This window comes from Homalodisca vitripennis, chromosome 2, assembly GCF_021130785.1.
Source record: "Homalodisca vitripennis isolate AUS2020 chromosome 2, UT_GWSS_2.1, whole genome shotgun sequence".
In the NCBI taxonomy this organism is placed as follows: domain Eukaryota; kingdom Metazoa; phylum Arthropoda; class Insecta; order Hemiptera; family Cicadellidae; genus Homalodisca; species Homalodisca vitripennis.
Window position 1 is genome coordinate 80,096,377 of NC_060208.1, and position 20,526 is coordinate 80,116,902.

At 33.2% G+C, this 20,526-nt stretch overlaps 1 protein-coding gene across 2 annotated transcripts in view; it reads left to right on the plus strand.

The window, feature by feature from the left end:
* Nucleotides 1-20,526, plus strand: part of LOC124354239 (kinesin-like protein KIF20B) — a 77,090-nt gene that overhangs the window by 18,614 nt on the left and 37,950 nt on the right. For both annotated transcript variants that reach the window (XM_046804547.1, XM_046804549.1), the window contains exons 10-14: nt 1,920-2,230; nt 11,942-12,030; nt 18,340-18,500; nt 19,027-19,147; nt 20,199-20,384. In XM_046804547.1, the coding sequence (XP_046660503.1) occupies nt 1,920-2,230; nt 11,942-12,030; nt 18,340-18,500; nt 19,027-19,147; nt 20,199-20,384 (868 nt within the window). The remainder of the gene's footprint in view (nt 1-1,919; nt 2,231-11,941; nt 12,031-18,339; nt 18,501-19,026; nt 19,148-20,198; nt 20,385-20,526) is intronic.

Below are 20,526 nucleotides of genomic sequence, written 5' to 3' on the forward strand. Positions count from 1 at the left end.
ACTAATTACAGAATCTCTGGAACTGCTGAGCAGATTTTTGTACACAGATTATTCTTCTCTCTTTGGTGCTTGCCAAGAAACTGTTTTGAACATTTCATAATCAAACTGTGAAATACGAACAGCTTATGCAAGTAGTTTTGGACGTTGGGATAGAAATATTTGCAAAGAACTTATTTTCAAATTGTTGCACTAAACAAAGGCATCCATAAATACAAAATACAATATACATTGCTCTCATGAAATCTTTTTAATGGCTATAATTTAAGTTTTGAAACTTAGAATTTGGTTTATTCTTGGATTATAACTACTTCCTTAAAAATGATTTCAACGCATATTACATTGTAACTTTGGTAATTGAAAGAAAACAGACTGTGGAAGTGATGAAATTATCATTACTGATAAAGAGATTTCAAAAACACTTAAAGCAAATAGTGTGACATTTTATACATATATGTATGTGTTAGTGTTCATGTGCTTGCTAAGCTCTCCAGACTCGTAGCTCTGATTACCTTCTGTTGCCATCTTAAGCCTTTTAAATTAAAGAATTACTGAAACATACTACATCTTAAGATCTATTGGGCACACTAATTCAAACCTCTTGGTGGTCACTAAGAAACTGATGTACTTCTCCCCCCACTGGCTGGTTCATTTTATGGTAACAGCAATACTATAATTCTGCTACTTGCTACTTTGTTTACTAGAGTAATCCTTACACCTAATTGTTCTTAAGAATGTAATGAAGGGTTTCAAAGATGTCCCAAAATTTCTAAGTTCATTATAGTGACACTGTAAAGGGAATGAGGGTTTCTTAAAATAAACTGCATGGCTTTCAGAACAATTGCTGTACATTTAATTCCATTAAACCACTAAATTGTATAGTGCGTTCATGTTCATTTTGGAGTCCACTTGCTTTCAGTCTTTAACTATGGATTCAATTTTTGAGTCACGACCATTCTAAAATCATTTTAAAGATACAGTTGTTCGAAATTCAGTTTTGACACATCATTAAGACTTTGTTTAATGTTAGTATATTTTTACAATCCACATCACCAAAATAGATGTAACAAAATGTAATATAAGGCTTTCACCCTGAGTGAAGAAATGGTGTTACTAATAATTTTATTTTGTTAATTTGGTTTAAATGTTTCAAGTTTGCATCAAATTTTTATCCTAAATATATTACTATATCTATATCTAGCAATATCTATACAATACACAATAAACTCACCAACAAAACAGTTTCACAACTTCAGTCTAATCCTGAGGTTAAGATGTATTTTATCTTTATTTATTATCAGACCACTGAAGAAGGTTTGATAAAAAAATTCCACTTAATTCCTGTTCGAACTTATTGGTACAAAAACCAAAGTAGAAGTGTTATCTACAAATAATTAAAAGTTACTTTTGACTCACTGTTGTAAATGTTATTGCTAAATAACACTGAAACAATGTCGGTAACAATACCAATCCTTTTAAAGCTATTAATCAAACAATGTGCTTCTGAATATTTAATTTATTTTTAAGGTTTCGAATTAAAAATCTAAAACCTTCAGGTTCAGCGGTAAATACTGTTTTCCTAGCTGCTACTGGATTAGCCCACATAAGAAATGGCAAGTGAAAAGAAAACACCTGTTTCCTGCAGGTGTGTTGCTCAAAGATGCTACGGACAAACATAATTGCCAAAGTGTTAACACTTATAACAGAATATTAGTATGCTACATAAGTGACTACAATATTGAGCTGTTCAACCTACCCTGTGTTTTTAACTTTTATCCTCTCACTTGCTCTGAGAAAGCCATTAGTACTAGTCTGATAACTGTTTTTTTCTTCTTTTTCTTTTTTCAGTGCTGTATCTGCTGATTTTCATGACCAAAACTATATTTTATTCTTAACTTTAATGTATTTGTCCTTTCTTGCAGGGAGAACCAACTGAACAATGAGAACAAACTCATACCATTTCGAGACTCCAAACTGACTCATCTGTTCCAACATGCACTACAGGGCAAGGAAACTGTTACGATGATTGTGAATGTGAACCCAGAGCCTCACCTTTGTGAAGAGACCCAACACGTACTCAAGGCATCGGCCACCGCCAAGCACATAGTGGTTCAGCCGAGGATGGTACAGAGGCCCAACAGAGTGACTCGGGCCTCCATCTTCTCTGAGATTGTCAGCCGTCACAATCGCAGTAGCACCCTAATCCGATGGGATTCCTGTGTCAGACCGAAGGGTAAGTTGTTAATAAGACATCCCTTAGGCCAGTTACAGATGGATTAGTCCTGTAGGTTAGGCACTAGTAATTCATTGAAAGTGGATGCATTACAATAAGGCAGCCAGGAGAGAAACTTAAATACATTTTTGTACTTGATTACAATAAATATTAACACAACTTCAGAATATTGGTTATGTCAGATTATGAATTTTGTTCAAAAAGTATCTAGCATATTCTCTTAAATGACTTCAGTATGGCTTGCACCCTTTTGGGTGGGATGTGGAGGGGACAATAGGGGGACATTTCATATCGGCGTGACACAAGAGCTTCAATGGCCATCAATGTGGTTATGACAGCACCTTTGGTGCTGGCCTGTGTTGATGAAAATAAACGAAAAACATCCCTTAACACATTCGCTGCTGAAAAGAATTTGACCTGTCATGGTAAATGCGGGAAAATTATTTTTTAACTTACCCAAAATGAGGTCAGAGTAGCCAAAAAGATTGTACAAGGTTGTCCAGGTAACCCCACTGCCAGATTTGGTGACGTCATAATTTATTGTGACAACAATTGTTGTCGGCGACACCTGACGCCGGTCCTCGCTTAGTCAGTACCGCAGGACACTGGGTTTATTACTCCCGAATGGCACTATCACTCGTGGAAGACATTGTCAATTGCACAGTTAGTAAAAAAAATTGTTTGTGTAAAAAATTGAACACAGTTCATAAACATGGAAAAATAGTAAAAAAAAACTATTTACATCTCTACTAGTCTTCCATTAGTTAATTTTTGTCCTCCATATAGCCTAAATACAATAATAAACTCATTACCGGAGTCAATAAAAATAAATTTTAAAATAATGCAAACAAATTTAACCAAAGTTTCTATAAGGGAATAAATCATGTAATAAACAAACATAAGTTTTATAAATAAGCAAAACTAACGTAACCACAATGTCCAAATGTAGTTATGTATGTATAATCTACTTACAAACCACCTGGTAACTTCTAATAACATAAAAATATATTTTCTCCATTTAAAAATAACATGTGATTGATTACACAATGAACTCATACGCTCACCCTGGAAAACAAACGATGACCAATAATAAAGGAATATATTAATAAAATTCATAATATTTTAACTGATCACTATACTAAATGTTAATATACAAAATTTTTGTTTTTATTATGATGACCCTAAATAGTCTCGAACTCATAAGATTTAAGTAGATACTGGTGGAAATTAAAACTGCACCTTTTTAGAAATATTCAGGTTTATTAAATCAATTCAAACGTCAATTATTAACCTTGTATTCCACCAATGAAATGTTTTGCACAATAGTTTAAAATTACTACTTCCTTAGGCAAGGCACTTTCGATTTAATATTGGCTCACTGTCCTCTAAATACGTGAGTATAAAATATATAAAATAAAATAATAATGTTGAATAAATTTGTATGAAATAAAATAAATAGGCTTCTTTTCAAAACTAATAAAATAAAAATTATAAACTTCTTTAAAATAAAATTCTCAAACAAAACTAAACAGTTCTCAACAGGAATTTTTCACAAGTTCCTACAGGATATGGTGCAGCACCTGAAGCTCTTAATTTTTACTACAATCCCTATAATTTCAATTAAATTTTACGTTCGACTTTAAATAAATTACTCCTTTTACAATTTATATATATATATTAGTTCACTCTCAACAGAATTTGATCGTTAATTTCAATTTCAATTCCAATTTCAAATTAATTCACTTCTTAAATTTTCAAATTTCAAATTTAGAAAAATTTAATAATTCAGTCAAAAGTACTTAGCTCTTTGGTCGTGAAGGTCTTGGAGTTCGGTATTAAAATAATCTATACCGACGGATCCTACGCCCGACACTACTTTTAAACTCGCACTAAAGACTTTACTCTATCGCTTCTCAACTCGGAATGGAAGCAGAGCGTGTTTTCTTGGCCTGCACCGACTACGCTCCTGTTCCTGCAGGCCTGTTTGAATCACTCTCAACGCAGGTTCGCCGCATAACAAAAGATTGAGTCCACTGTAGACTATTGTTTAGCATTCACTGCCATCAAGTCAGGTCTAGACCAGATTCCAAGCGCGTTGTGCATGCCGCTGGATTACAATATAAATTTACTTTTTTATTCCCTATCCATTTACAATTCTAAAATAAAATTTTATTTATTAAATTTTTATTTTTATTTAAAGTATACCATGTAATTGGTATACACACCCCCCCTTAAAGCGCTTGGTATCTGCCAAGTTTAATACTTAAATCTAAGAAATTTATCTCACATCCTTTAGAAATTGTATTTCCACCTAGCCTTAACATGCATCATCAAATCTACAAAACCTTTTTTTTTTTTTTTATTTATAATATTTGTTTTAATTTATTTTTGATAAATAGTTGTAAGAAGTGGCAGCATACTAGTTGTCAAGTTATTTTAACCAAGCGTTAATTATTATAAATTCTTTTTAAAAGAGTCCATACATTATTAGATTGTTTTTGAAAACTTAAACAATTAAGTTCCCCAATAGAAACCTTGACCTAAACTATGGCAAATATTAAGAGTCCAATTGCCACCTACCTTTTTACAATTCTAAGTCCTACCATAAAGATAGTCCATCCAGATAATCCTTCACAATGGGTAGAACGAGGTAGTCGGTGGTTGTTGTTGTGGGATGCTTATTGCAGGTCCGGTCCGTTATTAGTTGGGTCGTCCTTGGAACCTTTGCCCTGCACGGCTGTGTGTGTTGGCTCGCCCATTCACTGGTTGTCGCAGCTTCATATAGAATTAAAACATATCCCCAGACGGGGGTGTCAGTTCTTATTTTATTATTTTTACCTATACCGTTGTTTATCATAGAAATAACAGTCTTTTTTCTTCTGTTCCCCTCTTCCTTGGCATAAATTTTATCCAACTATCAAGTTTAAATTAATATTCCAACATTCGTGTTAGTTATTAATTTACATACAAACATAAATAACTCATGTTAATAACATTAATTACGGACCATGAGTTTTGGATTTGTGCATTATTCAGAAAATAAATACTGAATTGTTTTAATACACTCCTCCTCTCCCAAACCATGTAGTTATCGCAACTGTTTACTTCACCTGTGCCCTTTTATCTAAATCATAAACTTTTTTATTCCTCTTGAGGTTTCTTCAAGTTTAAAATACATTTTTACAACATTACAATTCAAGTTAATATTTACAATTTAACAGGGCTGTAGAATTTCCTCAATTGTTCAATATATTTTAATTTAATCTTCCTTGTCACTGAAATTTCTCAAATCAAACATACATACATACAGCGTACATCCAATATAGTTTTTCTTCATTCTTACAACTAATTTAATTCGTCATAATTTTTAATCAGTTCTTTTTTTTTATTTTGTAATTCAAATTATTTACCCCTCAGTAATTATATTGTTTTTGTTATATTTAAATATGCATTCTTCTTTCCCCAGTGGGTTTCACATCCTGCAAGTGTATTCTACGGAATTCATTCAATTCTTTTAAATTTTGAACCACATATGAGTTGGAGCTAATAATTGAAATTATTCTGAATGGTCCTTCATATTTCAGATCTAGCTTATATCGCTGATTTGTAATTCTACAATAGACTACATCATACATTTTTAATTGCCTGTGATTTCGGTTGTATCGGTTTCTTCTCGAATTCAGCTCATTTTGTCTTTTTAAATTTTGAATAGCTTCAACCATCTTTGCATTCTTATCTTTGCTCCATTTTTCATCACAAATATCTTTAATTTGCCATTTTAGTGACAAACCATCATTTGCTTTGAAACTGAACATCAATTCAAATGCAGACGACTTTATGCTTTCATTGTGACAAGTATTTAGGGCCATTTGCACATGGTACAAATCCTTGTCCCAATTCTTTTTACAGTCATGATAATAAGCTGTCAGAATTTGATTTAAATTTCGAATTTGCCTTTCACTTTTATTTCCTTGAGGAGTATAAGGTATAATGGTCCTTTGTTTTATGCCCAAATTAAACAAATAACTTTTGAATTCCTCGCTGACAAAATATGTTCCATTATCCGTCACGAATTCTTCAGGCAAAGAAAAATTTTTGAAAATATTATTTTCTAATGCATTAATTACATTACCTGAGGTGCATTTCCTGAGTGGCATTATCCAATTATATTTGGTGAAGTCATCTACTGCTATCAGGATGTATTGCATTCGATTGGAAGACGCAGGTAATGGCCCATAAATATCCATGTATAACTTCTGCATTGGACGACTGCTCAGATTGCTGTTCAAAGGTCCTTGGTCCCTCCAGTTGCTACTTTTTGCTTTCAAACACACTTCACAACATTTTACATTATTTTTCACATAATCATTTAGTTTAGGGTGATAAAACCTTTCATTTATTTTCTGTTGTGTTTTTAAAATGCCGAAGTGACAGCCAGACAATGAGTTGTGATAATACTCGTATACAACCTTGAATAAGTGCTCAGGTAAATAGATCCTTTTAGAATTGTTTTTATTGTTCACATAAAATAACACCCCTTTTTCCACACTGTAAACATCACTATTGGTATAGTTCAATACACCCTCCATAATTTTAGTTATATTTACATCCTGCTTCTGATGCGTTTTTAAGTCCATAAAGCTAAAAGGCATCGTACTTATACTATTTATAGACACTGTTTCCTCTCTTATTACTAAGTCCTTATTATTTACAGTTTCATTGTTCATTTTTATAGAGTTATCATTCATCTTGTCCTTATTCACTAATTTTTCTAGTTCATGTAACACATTGTGGTCAACTTCACTATCTTGAAATAATCTAGATAAATAGTCCGCTACTGGGTTCTGATTACCTTTAACATGCGTAATTTTAAATGGTAGAGACAATATAACCTCCACCCAGCGCCCTAATTTTCCTAACTTACGAAAGTGGGACAATACCCAAGCCAATGCTGAGTTGTCGGTCACTAAGTTGAATGGTCTCATTTCTAGGAAATTACGGAATTTATTTATTGAACAGACAACTGCCAAAGCTTCCTTTTGATAGGTAGTAAGTTTCACCTCACTTTCGTTAAATTTTCTCGAATAATAGGCCACCGGTTTTAAATGTCCATTGTCCGCTTCCTGTAATAAACAGGAACCGAGGGCCTTATCACTCGCGTCGCATTGGACTGTGAACTCCTTGTTGAAGTCAGGGATGGCTAACACGGGGGGACGGGTAACCGCTCGTTTCAGTTTATCGAACGATTCCTGACATTTTTGGTCCCACACAAATTTGGACGACTTCTTCCTCATTTCATTGAGTGGATGAGCTATTTCCGCATAATTTGGAATAAATTTAGAGAAATAACTAGTCATCCCTATGAATCTCGCAATACCTTTCTTGTCCCGGGGCCTCGGAGATTCTAATAACGTCCGTGTACGGTCAGGGTCCATTCTTATAGTGTCTTTGGAAACCAAATGTCCCAGAAATTTAATTTCATTATAACAAAATTTTACTTTCTCCGGATTCACAGTAAGATTATTTTTCTTTAAACACTCTAACACTTGTTTCAAATGCATATAATGTTCCTCCAATGTCTTCGAATACACAATAATATCGTCCAAAAAGGCGAGAGTGCAAGTAAATCTCAATTCTCCTAAGATTTTATTCATATATGACGACAATACCCCACTTCCAATTAATAATCCAAAAGGAATTCGTTTAAAGCTGTAACTTCCGAAAGGTACCGAGAACGTAGTTAACTCCTGGCTTTCCTTCGCTAAACTTATTTGATAAAAACTTTTGGTTAAGTCTATTACTGAGTAATAATTGTTTCCCTTCAAATGGTAATATAGTTCGTGCATGTCGCCTATAGGATAACTCACTCCTTCCAACTTCTTGTTTAACTCCTTGTAATTAACTACTAATCTTTCCGATTTTCCATCTTCCTTACCTACTAAAAAGGCTGGACTCGAGTACTGACTCACACTTGGTTGAATAATGTCCTGTTCCAATAATTCGTCAATAATTTTTTTTATTTTTAATTGTTTAGGTGGATTCAATGGATATGGTCTAAGTTTTACGGGTTCATGATCTTTAACTTTTAATTTATACTCATAATCTAGAGTTTTACCAATTTTGTCGGTAAATACCGTTGGAAATTCCTTTATAATTTTTATTATTTCATTACTGGCCTCTTCGCATCCTATTTTATAAGTGTGATTGGTATTCATACACGCTACTGTAATATTTTGCACAAATTTTATACACTTTTCTATATTAAAGTCAAATCGACAACAATTATTTTTCAAGTCTATTAACAAACCAGAATGTTTTATAAAGTTCGCTCCTAAAATTGCCTTTTGAGCTAAGTCCTTCACTATAACAAATTCCACTTTCCAGGTGAACATATCTATTTTTATTTTTATATTTACACTGCCGATTACGGACATTTTTTTATTTTCAGCACTCATACATGTCAGGTTAGATAACTGGTAACACTTTACAATCTTATTCTCTAATAATAGTTTATACAGTCTATCACTTATTATATTTATACTACTACCAGTATCTAATAATACATTTAATGATATATTCTTGCCAAAATCTATTTCTAAGCTGGGCAATGAACTGATATTTTCCGAATTTTTCTTTTGCCAAGTATGATTTAATTTAGCAGATAATTCATGTGAATTTTTGTTGGACACAATTTTAGGTAACCGGGAAAGTTCGCCCTTCCTTAACTCATTGTTCGAACTTTCCCTACTAACTAGTTTTTTGACTCCTGTACATTACGACCTACATTTTCGGGGTTTATAGCTGGAGTGTGGTTTACAATAGGTCTCCGCTGGTTTACAACAGGTTTCCTGTTTACCTCCCGGCACTGATAAGCATAATGACCAGGTCTATTACATTTATAACAAGTTATTGTTTCTTGCCTCGCCCTGATGCTGTTAACCGGTACATTATACTTCCTATTCACATTCAAATTATTCCCTGTTTTCCTCACGTTGTCAGCATAACCTACATTATTCGCCCTTATACACATCTCATCCAGTTCGGAATATGTGCTCGGATTTCCCATAAACACTAGTTTATTTCTGGTTTCAGGATTAATTCCCACCTTAATTAATTCCACAACATCCCTTTCATTTATATTACAACAAAGTACTTCTACTGATTCCTTAATGTCTATAATGTAGTTGGATAAGCTTTCATTATATCTTTGGGGACGGTGCATCTTTTCAAATTTCAAAAGTTCACGCTGATGATATGGCACGAAATAATTCAATAATATTTCAAGCATTAATTTGACCGTGACATTGTCCTGTTTTATTTCCAATAGTTTCGACAAAAGAGCTCCCTGACTATGTGAAATCGCAATCTCCATAATGTCCTCTTCCGTACATCTAGTTTCCTTTTTAAGTTTCAAGATTATTTTAAAGAATTCTAATAATTCTTGAACATTTAATCCATCGCAGATTTTTAACTCCTTCAAATAACGCTCAATGGGGTTCGGTAGTTTATTATAACTTAAATGTGGCCGTCCCGAAACAAACACCTCATCTCTCATATTTAGACCAGACTTATCTTTCACTTCCGGTTTACCAGCCTCTTCCAGCTCACCTTCTATTTCCAGATTGGAATCAGATAACTTACGCACCAAGTTATCAGATGTTTCCTTGTCAATTTTTAGGTTTTTTATTTTTAACAATAATTCACTTAATATACTATTCCGGTTTTCAACATGTTTAGCTATATCCTTTTCTTCGATTTTAAACAATTTACTTAAGTTAGTCAGTCGGCGCTGCCAATGATTTATTTTTGTTTCACACCTAACTATGTCCAATGTTAGTCCCTGTTCAATGGATTCCTCCAGTCTACTTCCTAATACTTGGGTTTCTAACTTAATTTTATCCCATTCCTCCTTGAAAGCGACCTTTCCACTCAGGTTCAAATAATTACTATTTACATCAAGACTTATTAACTGCCGTAACTTTTTCCTTAAATCTATCACCTTAAGACTAGGAGACACTTCCACACCTCTTAACCTAATTTCATAGTCCAATTCCTCCTTGGTTAACAAGTCCACCTTAAGTGCCATTTTAAAAGTTTAATATTAAACACTTTATAATTTTCCGTATCCAAGCCACTTATTAATTTACAACCACTAAGTTCAATTTTATTAAGGTTCACCAGAATATAGCAGAGTGGCGCACTTATTTGTATACTAAATGTTAATATACAAAATTTTTGTTTTTATTATGATGACCCTAAATAGTCTCGAACTCATAAGATTTAAGTAGATACTGGTGGAAATTAAAACTGCACCTTTTTAGAAATATTCAGGTTTATTAAATCAATTCAAACGTCAATTATTAACCTTGTATTCCACCAATGAAATGTTTTGCACAATAGTTTAAAATTACTACTTCCTTAGGCAAGGCACTTTCGATTTAATATTGGCTCACTGTCCTCTAAATACGTGAGTATAAAATATATAAAATAAAATAATAATGTTGAATAAATTTGTATGAAATAAAATAAATAGGCTTCTTCTCAAAACTAATAAAATAAAAATTATAAACTTCTTTAAAATAAAATTCTCAAACAAAACTAAACAGTTCTCAACAGGAATTTTTCACAAGTTCCTACAGGATATGGTGCAGCACCTGCAGCTCTTAATTTTTACTACAATCCCTATAATTTCAATTAAATTTTACGTTCGACTTTAAATAAATTACTCCTTTTACAATTTATATATATATATTAGTTCACTCTCAACAGAATTTGATCGTTAATTTCAAATTTCAATTCCAATTTCAAATTAATTCACTTCTTAAATTTTCAAATTTCAAATTTAGAAAAATTTAATAATTCAGTCAAAAGTACTTAGCTCTTTGGTCGTGAAGGTCTTGGAGTTCGGTATTAAAATAATCTATACCGACGGATCCTACGCCCGACACTACTTTTAAACTCGCACTAAAGACTTTACTCTATCGCTTCTCAACTCGGAATGGAAGCAGAGCGTGTTTTCTTGGCCTGCACCGACTACGCTCCTGTTCCTGCAGGCCTGTTTGAATCACTCTCAACGCAGGTTCGCCGCATAACAAAAGATTGAGTCCACTGTAGACTATTGTTTAGCATTCACTGCCATCAAGTCAGGTCTAGACCAGATTCCAAGCGCGTTGTGCCTGCCGCTGGATTACAATATAAATTTACTTTTTTATTCCCTATCCATTTACAATTCTAAAATAAAATTTTATTTATTAAATTTTTATTTTTATTTAAAGTATACCATGTAATTGGTATAATCACATAAATAACTTCCAAACTAACTGATAGTAATAGAGTGGACAGGCTGCAATAGAGCAATGGATGCCATGTTTATCCATGAGGCAGTGAAGGCTACTGCACAGGAAGGTTGTTGGTGCAGTTCTAACCTGTTCTGATCTCAGAACAATCAGATAACGTATCAGGCGCAGATAACGCCGAAAATCATAGATAACCAGCACAATACCCAAATATAACCGCAAAATGATATTTTAATTTCAATTGTTAAAAAATGTTTTGGATTTGCACCTCCTAAAACAATATAATGTTCTGTTCAGGAGGACAAGCAAAATATGTCGGTAGCGTTGAAATTTAGATTGGCCACTCCAGCCGTTACCTTCACTGATAACGTAAAATTCGAATTTTGCCTGACACAGTTACTATTGATGGTTTCAGCTCCTGGTGCTCAGTCACTGGTAGTTGAGGACTCCATAATTCCTGAGAATGAACCCTCAGAAACAGATAAAAAACAGCAAAATTATGAGGTAAGTAATATTCAAGCAGGATAAAGCAGTTTCATATAATATGATTGTGTCCTAGAAATCACATGTTATAGTGTGCATGTTGAATGTGCATGAATTTAGTCAAAACTGCGTCAAGCATAATTTTTGTTGATATTTTTTTCATTTGGTTTCATAGCTGATTATATCTTTGAAGATAAAATAAATCATTCATAACACTTCAATGGAATTGGCAGGTCAAATACTTATGGAGTTCTTGGTTACATTGGTATTTGGTCAAATCAATAAAACATTTTTTATTCTAATTTTCCAGTCCTGATTCAACAGATTGTTTTTAACATATTGTTTAATTTGACTAAAACAATTGGGAGGTAAAAGAATTGTTGAAATACAAGTACAATGGAAATGAATAGACTTACTAAATATATTGGAAAATATTGTTCTTGAATGCAGATGCTTTACAGTGTTCCACAAGGATTTATCTGGTTTCCTTCTTTTCATTTGTTGTGCGAAGGTGTGTAAAAGGATTGTATTGTGTATTTGTTGTTTGTATATGATTGTTTAGCTCCAGAAACAAACACTTGAAATATAATCGTACATTGCAGCCAATATCCAACAGTATTGTACTGCAGACAATCAGGTTCTAAACAATGACAAAAGTCACCAGGTTTTTCATGGGAGAAGAAAAAATGAGGCAGCTGAAATACTTAAACTGACATAGGTGTACCAGACAAAATATTGTGGTGTATTAATAGACAACTGACTATTCTGGAACTCTATATGTAGTTCAGCTTTGTAAAAACTAAGCTTCTCTCTATATGAGATCTTGAGAAATCTTAAGCAGGTGAGTTAGTCTATACAGTAAAAATAGGTAACTATGCTCTGTTCGAAACCCATCTGAGATAGTCTCACTGGTACAGGAAAGCTTGTGTAAAGGAAACCCCAATAGAATCTTATACTCCAGATCAGGGGTCTCCAAACTGAAAGGTTTTAGAATATAGGTGGGCCATAGTAGGTGACTGAAATACAATATGGTTACATATGTAAAATAATTTCCCAAGAATAGAAAATTCTTTAGTAACTGAGCCAATGCAGTAGGTTTCCAAAGAAAACAGTTAAAGATTTGCAAAAAAAGTAAATCTTTTTAGTTGCTTAATAAAATTAAATAGTCTTTACTGGTGTTAACAAAACATGTATCACAGTTTTTCTATTGAGTAATTTTTTTTTTCATGTGTATGTGAAAGATTTGTGCTGTTGTTTTTAACCAACAACCAAATTTTAGGTTTCATTAGGAAGGGTTGCTTTATAATTGAATTAACAAAATTATTTTTTGACATTGGTTCACAGCTATATGTTAATATAAAAACTGAAAATTCATCTTGTAAAAAATATTTGTTTTTATTTAAGTCATCGTTCAAAGAGTTGTAACAAAATTTGTAAAAACATATATGTGTAACAATTAGCTGATTGACTAGTAATTAATTATCAATCAATAAAATTAATTAATATTAAAACTAGACTACTAAATTTATTTCAAACCCTACCTATAAAATGGAAGGTCTGCATTCTTGCAGCATTCCTTTTAGTACTGTTTCAAGTTCTCATTGGTAGGACGTTAAATCAATTTTCTAACTTTTAAAATAACTTTTAGGTTTTTGAAATAGCTTTATATTTTGTTGATGCATCATTGAAGGCGGCAAAGTTAGAAATTTATCCCTTAGTTTCACAGTGGTATCAATAAGATAATGTGTCAAAAAGGGACAAGAGCTTTTAATACAAGAGAAACGATCTTTCTCTTTGAAGTTTCATGTTTTCAAATGAGATAACTGGTAAAATCTACTGGAAATGCAAACTTCCAAGGTCAGTGATCATCTGAAAGCCTGGTCTATTAAATCATGATCATGTCAATAGCTTGGTGTAGTGGAAACAAATCTTTACAGCACATTTCCTTTGCTCAGCCAACATGTATCACAATGATAGGGCATGTTGGGATTTTCACTTGATTTCTGGAAGAAAATGTTTAAACTGGTTATTTTTGTGTGTGTGTGAGACCTAATATAATTCAATGTATTAACAATAAACCTGCATTACTTAAAAACCCATATTTTCACAGCACATAGCTTGTTGGTGAATAATCTTGTGGAAACTAGTTTCTTGCCTCCATTTTGAACTGCGTACTGAACATATCCTACTAAACCTGGCTTGACCTTAATAAAGGCAATGTTTGGTCTATGAGGTCCTATGAAGTAATAAACCTGATATAGAGCCACAAGTACTTTAACCTTCAACTGTTGTTATTCTAATTTTTTAGACCAAATTGGAGTTTATAGAAAGTTTAATTTATTTTCAGAAAAATATCTGTGATCAGTATCATTTCTTTCCATGACGTAAACAACAACCAATCTTCAATGATTTTTAAATCACTATTTACCAATTGAGCCAAATCGTACACATTCTATGACCCGTCCAAAGCAATCGAATACCACTAAAATTTCTTACAGATTTCTTGTAACAAGTAGTTGACGCTCCGCTTATTGTTAATTACACAACACCCACTATCAAATTTCTTCTTATTAGACAAAGACATAGCTGAAGTACGTGTTACGAACACAAACCATACGCTGATAAGTGAAGCAGCAGCGTTCAATCACGGGCAACAACAGCACTGGTATTACATACTGAAAGTGAGAATGTAATGCGAGGTTAGGCTATTGGCGTTTAGTGTCAGGATGCTAGGATGAATATTCAGCTGTGGCTATTATTAAGTCAAATACATTTTAATAGTTTAATTGTATAAAAACGTATACAAGGTTCCCGGAATGGCTCTACTGTAGGCAGGGCTTCTGCAGTACGAACTTCTGCTACACGCTAGCTGTGACATTTTGTTTCAGTAAAAATGCAGATGAAACTGTTTTAATGTTAAACACTACAAAGTTCCCACTATGGGAAAAAAATCAAGTGCACAAATGGTATCTCAGTTTAAAAATGGTGACATGTCCATTGATGATAAACCTTGTTCCGAACATCCATTAACAACAGATGAAAATGTTCAGAAAATTAAAGAAATTGTGTTTCAGACCATCAACATACCATTGATTTAATGTTAGGGATTTGTAGTTTATCTTGGAGCTCGGTTTAGCGAATTTTATTTGAAAATTTGGAAATAAGAATGGTCTCAGCAAAGTTTGTGCCTTGCGTTCTGACTATGAATAAAAAAGAACGTCGAGTTGAAAAATGTTGTGATTTGAAAGAACAAATTGAAACCGATACTGGCTGTGTTCAACAGTTTATCTTATTTTTAAATGCTATTGTTATTAAAAAGTCAATTTTATTTATTATTTAAAACCGTCACTATTTTATGCTATCGAGTAAACATTATTAGCATTTACGAGGGGTATCCAAAAAGTAAGTTTCCCTGTTCTGTAAAAAGACGCATACGTAACACAGCGTGCAGCTGTGGGCGGGGATATGTAGCGCGGTTCGGTTGGCAACAGGTGCGCCGGTCACTGGCCCATTGTCACGCTTCTCAGTCAGTTGCTGCCCAAACATCATGGAGACTCCACTGCGTTCTGCCGCCAGTTGCGAAGTCCGTAGTGTTATTCATTTCTTGACCGCCAAAAACGAAACTGCCGTTGAAATTCATCGTCAATTGTGTCAAGTGTATGGTGAACATGTTATGTCCGTTCAGATGGTCCGTCGTTGGCGTGCAATGTTTTTGGAAGAGAAAATGTTCATGACGATGAGCGTAGTGGCCGACCGGCCAATTCTCGGCAACCTGACGTCATTAATGCTGTACGAGCAGTTATTGACAATGATAAGCAAGTGACTCTCGATGAAATTATGGATAAACTGCCGTCAAGTGTTGAAGTTAGCCGGTCATCTGTGCACAATATCATGACAGAAAATCTTCAGCTTGCAAAAGTGTGTGCAAGATGGGTGCCTCGCTTATTGAGCAATGCCCATAAACAACAACGAATGGCTGCTGCCCAGTCTTTCTTGCGATTGTTTGACGATGAAGATGAAAACCTTTTCAGTAGAATAGTCACTGGTGATGAAACATGGATTCACCACTCAACTCCAGAGACCAAACGCCAGAGTATGGTGTGGCAAAAAAAAGGAGAGGCAGCTCCTCAAAAAGCCAAAGTTTTTGAGTCGGCAGGAAAGGTAATGGCTACAGTTTTTTGGGACTGCCGTGGAGTGTTATTGATTGACTATCTTCCTCGTGGCGAAACCATAAATGCAGAAAGGTATTGTGAAGTTCTCACCAGACTTCGGCGGGCAATACAGAATAAATGGCGCGGACTTTTGTCGCGCACGGTTCTGCTTATTCAAGATAACGCCCGACCACACGCTGCTCGTGCAACAATGGAACTTTTGAGGAAATTTAAGTGGGATGTTTTTGGTCATCCTCCATACTCACCAGATCTTGCGCCTAGCGATTTTCATCTGTTTCCGGAGCTGAAAAGACACCTTGGCGGTCGGCGATTTGCCAACAGCGATGACCTTCAAAATGAGGTGGATACTTGGCTTAAAAATTTGGCGGGTGAATTTTGTGATGCTGGAATAAAAAAACTACTTCCTAGATACCAAGAGTGCTTAGAAAGGGATGGTAACTATGTAGAAAAATAAGGTATGATCTAAAAAGTTGAATAAATGTGTTTCAGTTATTTTTTGAGTCTTTTTAACTTTTTCATAATTAATGGAAACTTACTTTTTGGATACCCCTCGTACGATATTTAAAACAAATTTTTGGTGGGAGAGTATAGGCATCTTTCTCTAACTAATGGAAAACTGAACGCTCGCCCCTCTCTTATTGGGCCGTCTTCTCCTCTGCAGCTGTTAAAAAGGCCAACTATATACCATTGAATTCGCAATAAAAATACCTACATTTTCATATTTATTTACTTTGCTGATATGAAACATTATTCGAGTATCAGCTTCTTCGTGGTTACATTCGTAATTGATTTCTTCAATTCTAACATGTTTCTCTATCGATTGATACGAGTAGCATTGAGAGTCAGCTGTTTCTTGTGTCTCTCTTTAATGTACATATCAACGTATATAGCGCTCTTTGTCAGCATTTCTTTCCAAATAAAATTATTTAAATTTTAAATTGCGGCAACTGTAAGACTTGTCACGATAAAAAAAGGCAACTATATACCATTTAATTCGCAATAAAAATACCTACATTTTCATATATGATTTTTTGAGAAAAAGAATAATGGGAAATTTTTACACCCATTTACCTGTTCACACCTAGTTGCCAGGTATTATTGCCAGAAAAAAGGTAGGGAACGGTGTTGTAGTATATTGTCTATGTATTGAACTTTCCATTCGTAATGAATTTAAAATGAAAAAGAATGATGGTGTTCATGTAAAGAATTTTAATTAAATAATTTTTAATTAAAAATAGCCTTGCCAGGATATGATATGGCAACTGACCGGATTTTGTAAGTATTTCTTAATTTGAAATAAAAAAAAATTATTTCATCTGGTAAAACAATGAGAGGTCCATGTATACAGCGGGATCTTGTACTACTAGTACATGTTTCCTAGTGAAATGAAAACTCTGCTCTGACTGATAACAGAGGAAGATCATTTAACAAACCGTACAGAGGAGTTTGAACGAGACAACCAAGAATTTTAAACTGTCACAGTTTACTGTAGATACTTGTATTATTTTACTTAACATATCTTCATGGTTACTTAACACACCTCATGACTTGATAAAAATTATTCAGCTCAAGCTAACTCATCTCTGTTCTCAATAAATATGTGAATAAACATGACTTAGTTAGTTGGCAATTAAATTCACTTTATTCAACTGGAACAAAGCTTAAATCCAACATTTATATACTGTCTTTATTCATTCAAATGACTATCATAGTTTAAAGTTAATTCTAATTCAAAGGTATGCAAACGTGTAATGCAAGATTCTACAAAGTAGAACATATATCTATAACTTGTATATGTACTATCAGAATTATTTGTTATATAAATTACTGAACAATTCTCTGTTTAGTTCGAAACATTAATAATGCTATATGAATTTATAATAAAGTAGGAAAAGATATCACATATTACTTGTCACCTGTGGTTTTTGTTCTCATTGTAACTGCAGTACTTATTATCCTAATCAAAGTTATTTTAACATTCCAATTCCCAAAACTGCATGTACAATACAATTTGAGTGTGAAAACCGAATTGCGTAAATTATACTTCTCCATTGTTAATTTCAGCAAACAGTTGTAAATTTATAGAAAAGTAGTTTTAAATGTTATGCATACTACAAATAGTATCAAAGATTCACTTTGTAATCTCTTTTTTTTACAGAATCTCATAGTTTTGGTTGAGGATCTGAAAGAGAAAATGAAAGAAGAGAAAGTAAAACATCTTCAGACTAGGAAAGCAATAAAGAAGAGAGAAGAGGAGATTCGAAAAGAGATGAAGGATGAGTTGCAACATCTGCTAAATAAGGCTAAGGAGCAACATAAGTGAGTGAATTTAATTCTGGTAAATCATTGAATCAAATCCTATGTTATATTTTCTCCTCTCTGTTGTTTTCAATGACTGACAAACTAATCAACTGATTGTAGATGTCATGTGTTGAAAAATTGATGTTTATGGTGGTTTTGGATTGAATCAAAGATAAAAATCAAATTTTCTAAAAGCATTTTTTCAATCATAAAGCCAAATAAAAAATATTGTGTTGTTAATTCAATTAAAAATGTGTGTAAACTTTTACCTTAGTTTTTATACTTGTAAAAAAGTTTATTCTTGTATGAATGCACTAAAACTCAAATTTAATATGAACAGTATGAATTATTTAACATAAATCTCTTCCTTACCTATATAAAAAATAAAAATCAGTAGCTTGAAATCAGCGAATAAAATTAATGCTTTTTGTTGAGTAAACAAATTAAATATTCACTTTCATCTCTGAATTGAATGGACTTGGGAGGGAAGACTATTTAAGATATTTGTAGTGAAAAAGGATCAAATGAGTCATAATCTTTGCAGGCTTGATGACCAAAGAGCAAGAGACGCTGGAGTCATTGAGGAAAGGGTGTCTGGCAACAGTTGCGTAAGATCTGCGAAGAAAATGAAAAGGAGATTTGAGGAAGAAGATGAATTTAATCTTGTGAGTACTTTTGTTATTGTTTATCAATATTTGACACACAAATTAATTGTGTTTAGCAGTTGTATGGCGAGTCTGATTGTAATACTCATATTGATTTACTTTAATTTAAGTCTTAGATATGTTAACTTCTTTTGAATATTTTGTTATTCAAACTAAAAGAACCAGATATTGTATGCAGACATAATGTTATTTATTAATATATAATAATATTGAAACTTTATTTGGGGTGAGTACTGAGAATTATCAGGTACATAATATATCAAGTAAAATGAATCAAATAGAAGATACTGCGGTATTTTAATGACTGATAAATCAGGTTTGATTCAAACAGTTAAGAATTATAAAAAGTAACAAAAAAATCTTCCTGTAAAATAGGAAATAGATGTTTTTAAAACCAATATTTTGCAAATTAAATACCTTTTGCTTTTATTTCCTGAACTCTGTGTGCTGGTCCTGAAATGTTGGAAAGTCTCTTATGGTGACTTTCATAAAAAGGAAGTATGTTTAATAATATTAAAGTATATGCCTAGAATTCCTTTATTTTCTTCTTTTATGTCATACTAATACTATTTTTTTTTATTCACAGAGGTTATATTGTATGAAAATATTTGAGTGCACATTGTAGGAGAAAAGAGAACGTGTATGAAACGTAATTTCAATGTATTTATAATAGTTAAATGTGTTTCTTCTGCATTTAGCTGCTATTAAGACCTTTCATTAATCAATCCATCTTACTTAACCCTGTAATTTTGTTAATACTGGTTACGGTTACATCACTGGAGCTCATAAAAATAAAGCAACACTGAAGCTAAAAGTGTGTTCGTTGGAATCAAGTTCAGCAGACATATTCTAATAGTGAATTGTACTACTTACATCCCTGCAGCCGTGAGAGTTACAACTCTATCTGAAACATATCTGTGTTGAAAACATCAATAACAGTTTGACATTGTTTTGTTTAAATCAATGGACATTTCAAATAATACTAAACTCACTGTTTAAAATACTAAAAAAAAATGACTCAGTTCAGTGTTACATTACTTCTGTTCTGTAGCCGGACGAGATTGAGGATCTGAAAGAAGAAGTTCAGATACAGAGGAAAGAAATCTATGGTCTAACAGAGCTCGTCAACATGATGAAGGAGGAGAAAAAGGAGTTGACGTTGGAATTGACTGGTGCTCGGCTTCAGCTGGGCTGGAAAGACAGGGACATCAAAGAACTGAAGGCCAAAATTGAAATGGTATGTTCTTTTCACATATTATGTCAGTGATGAAGGAATCATCGATTTTTAATTTAAGTTTTTAAGAGCGTACACAATTCTTTTCCTGACGGTCTTAAAAATAGCAACCTTTTCTCATACAAAATACTAATTTAACGTTTAG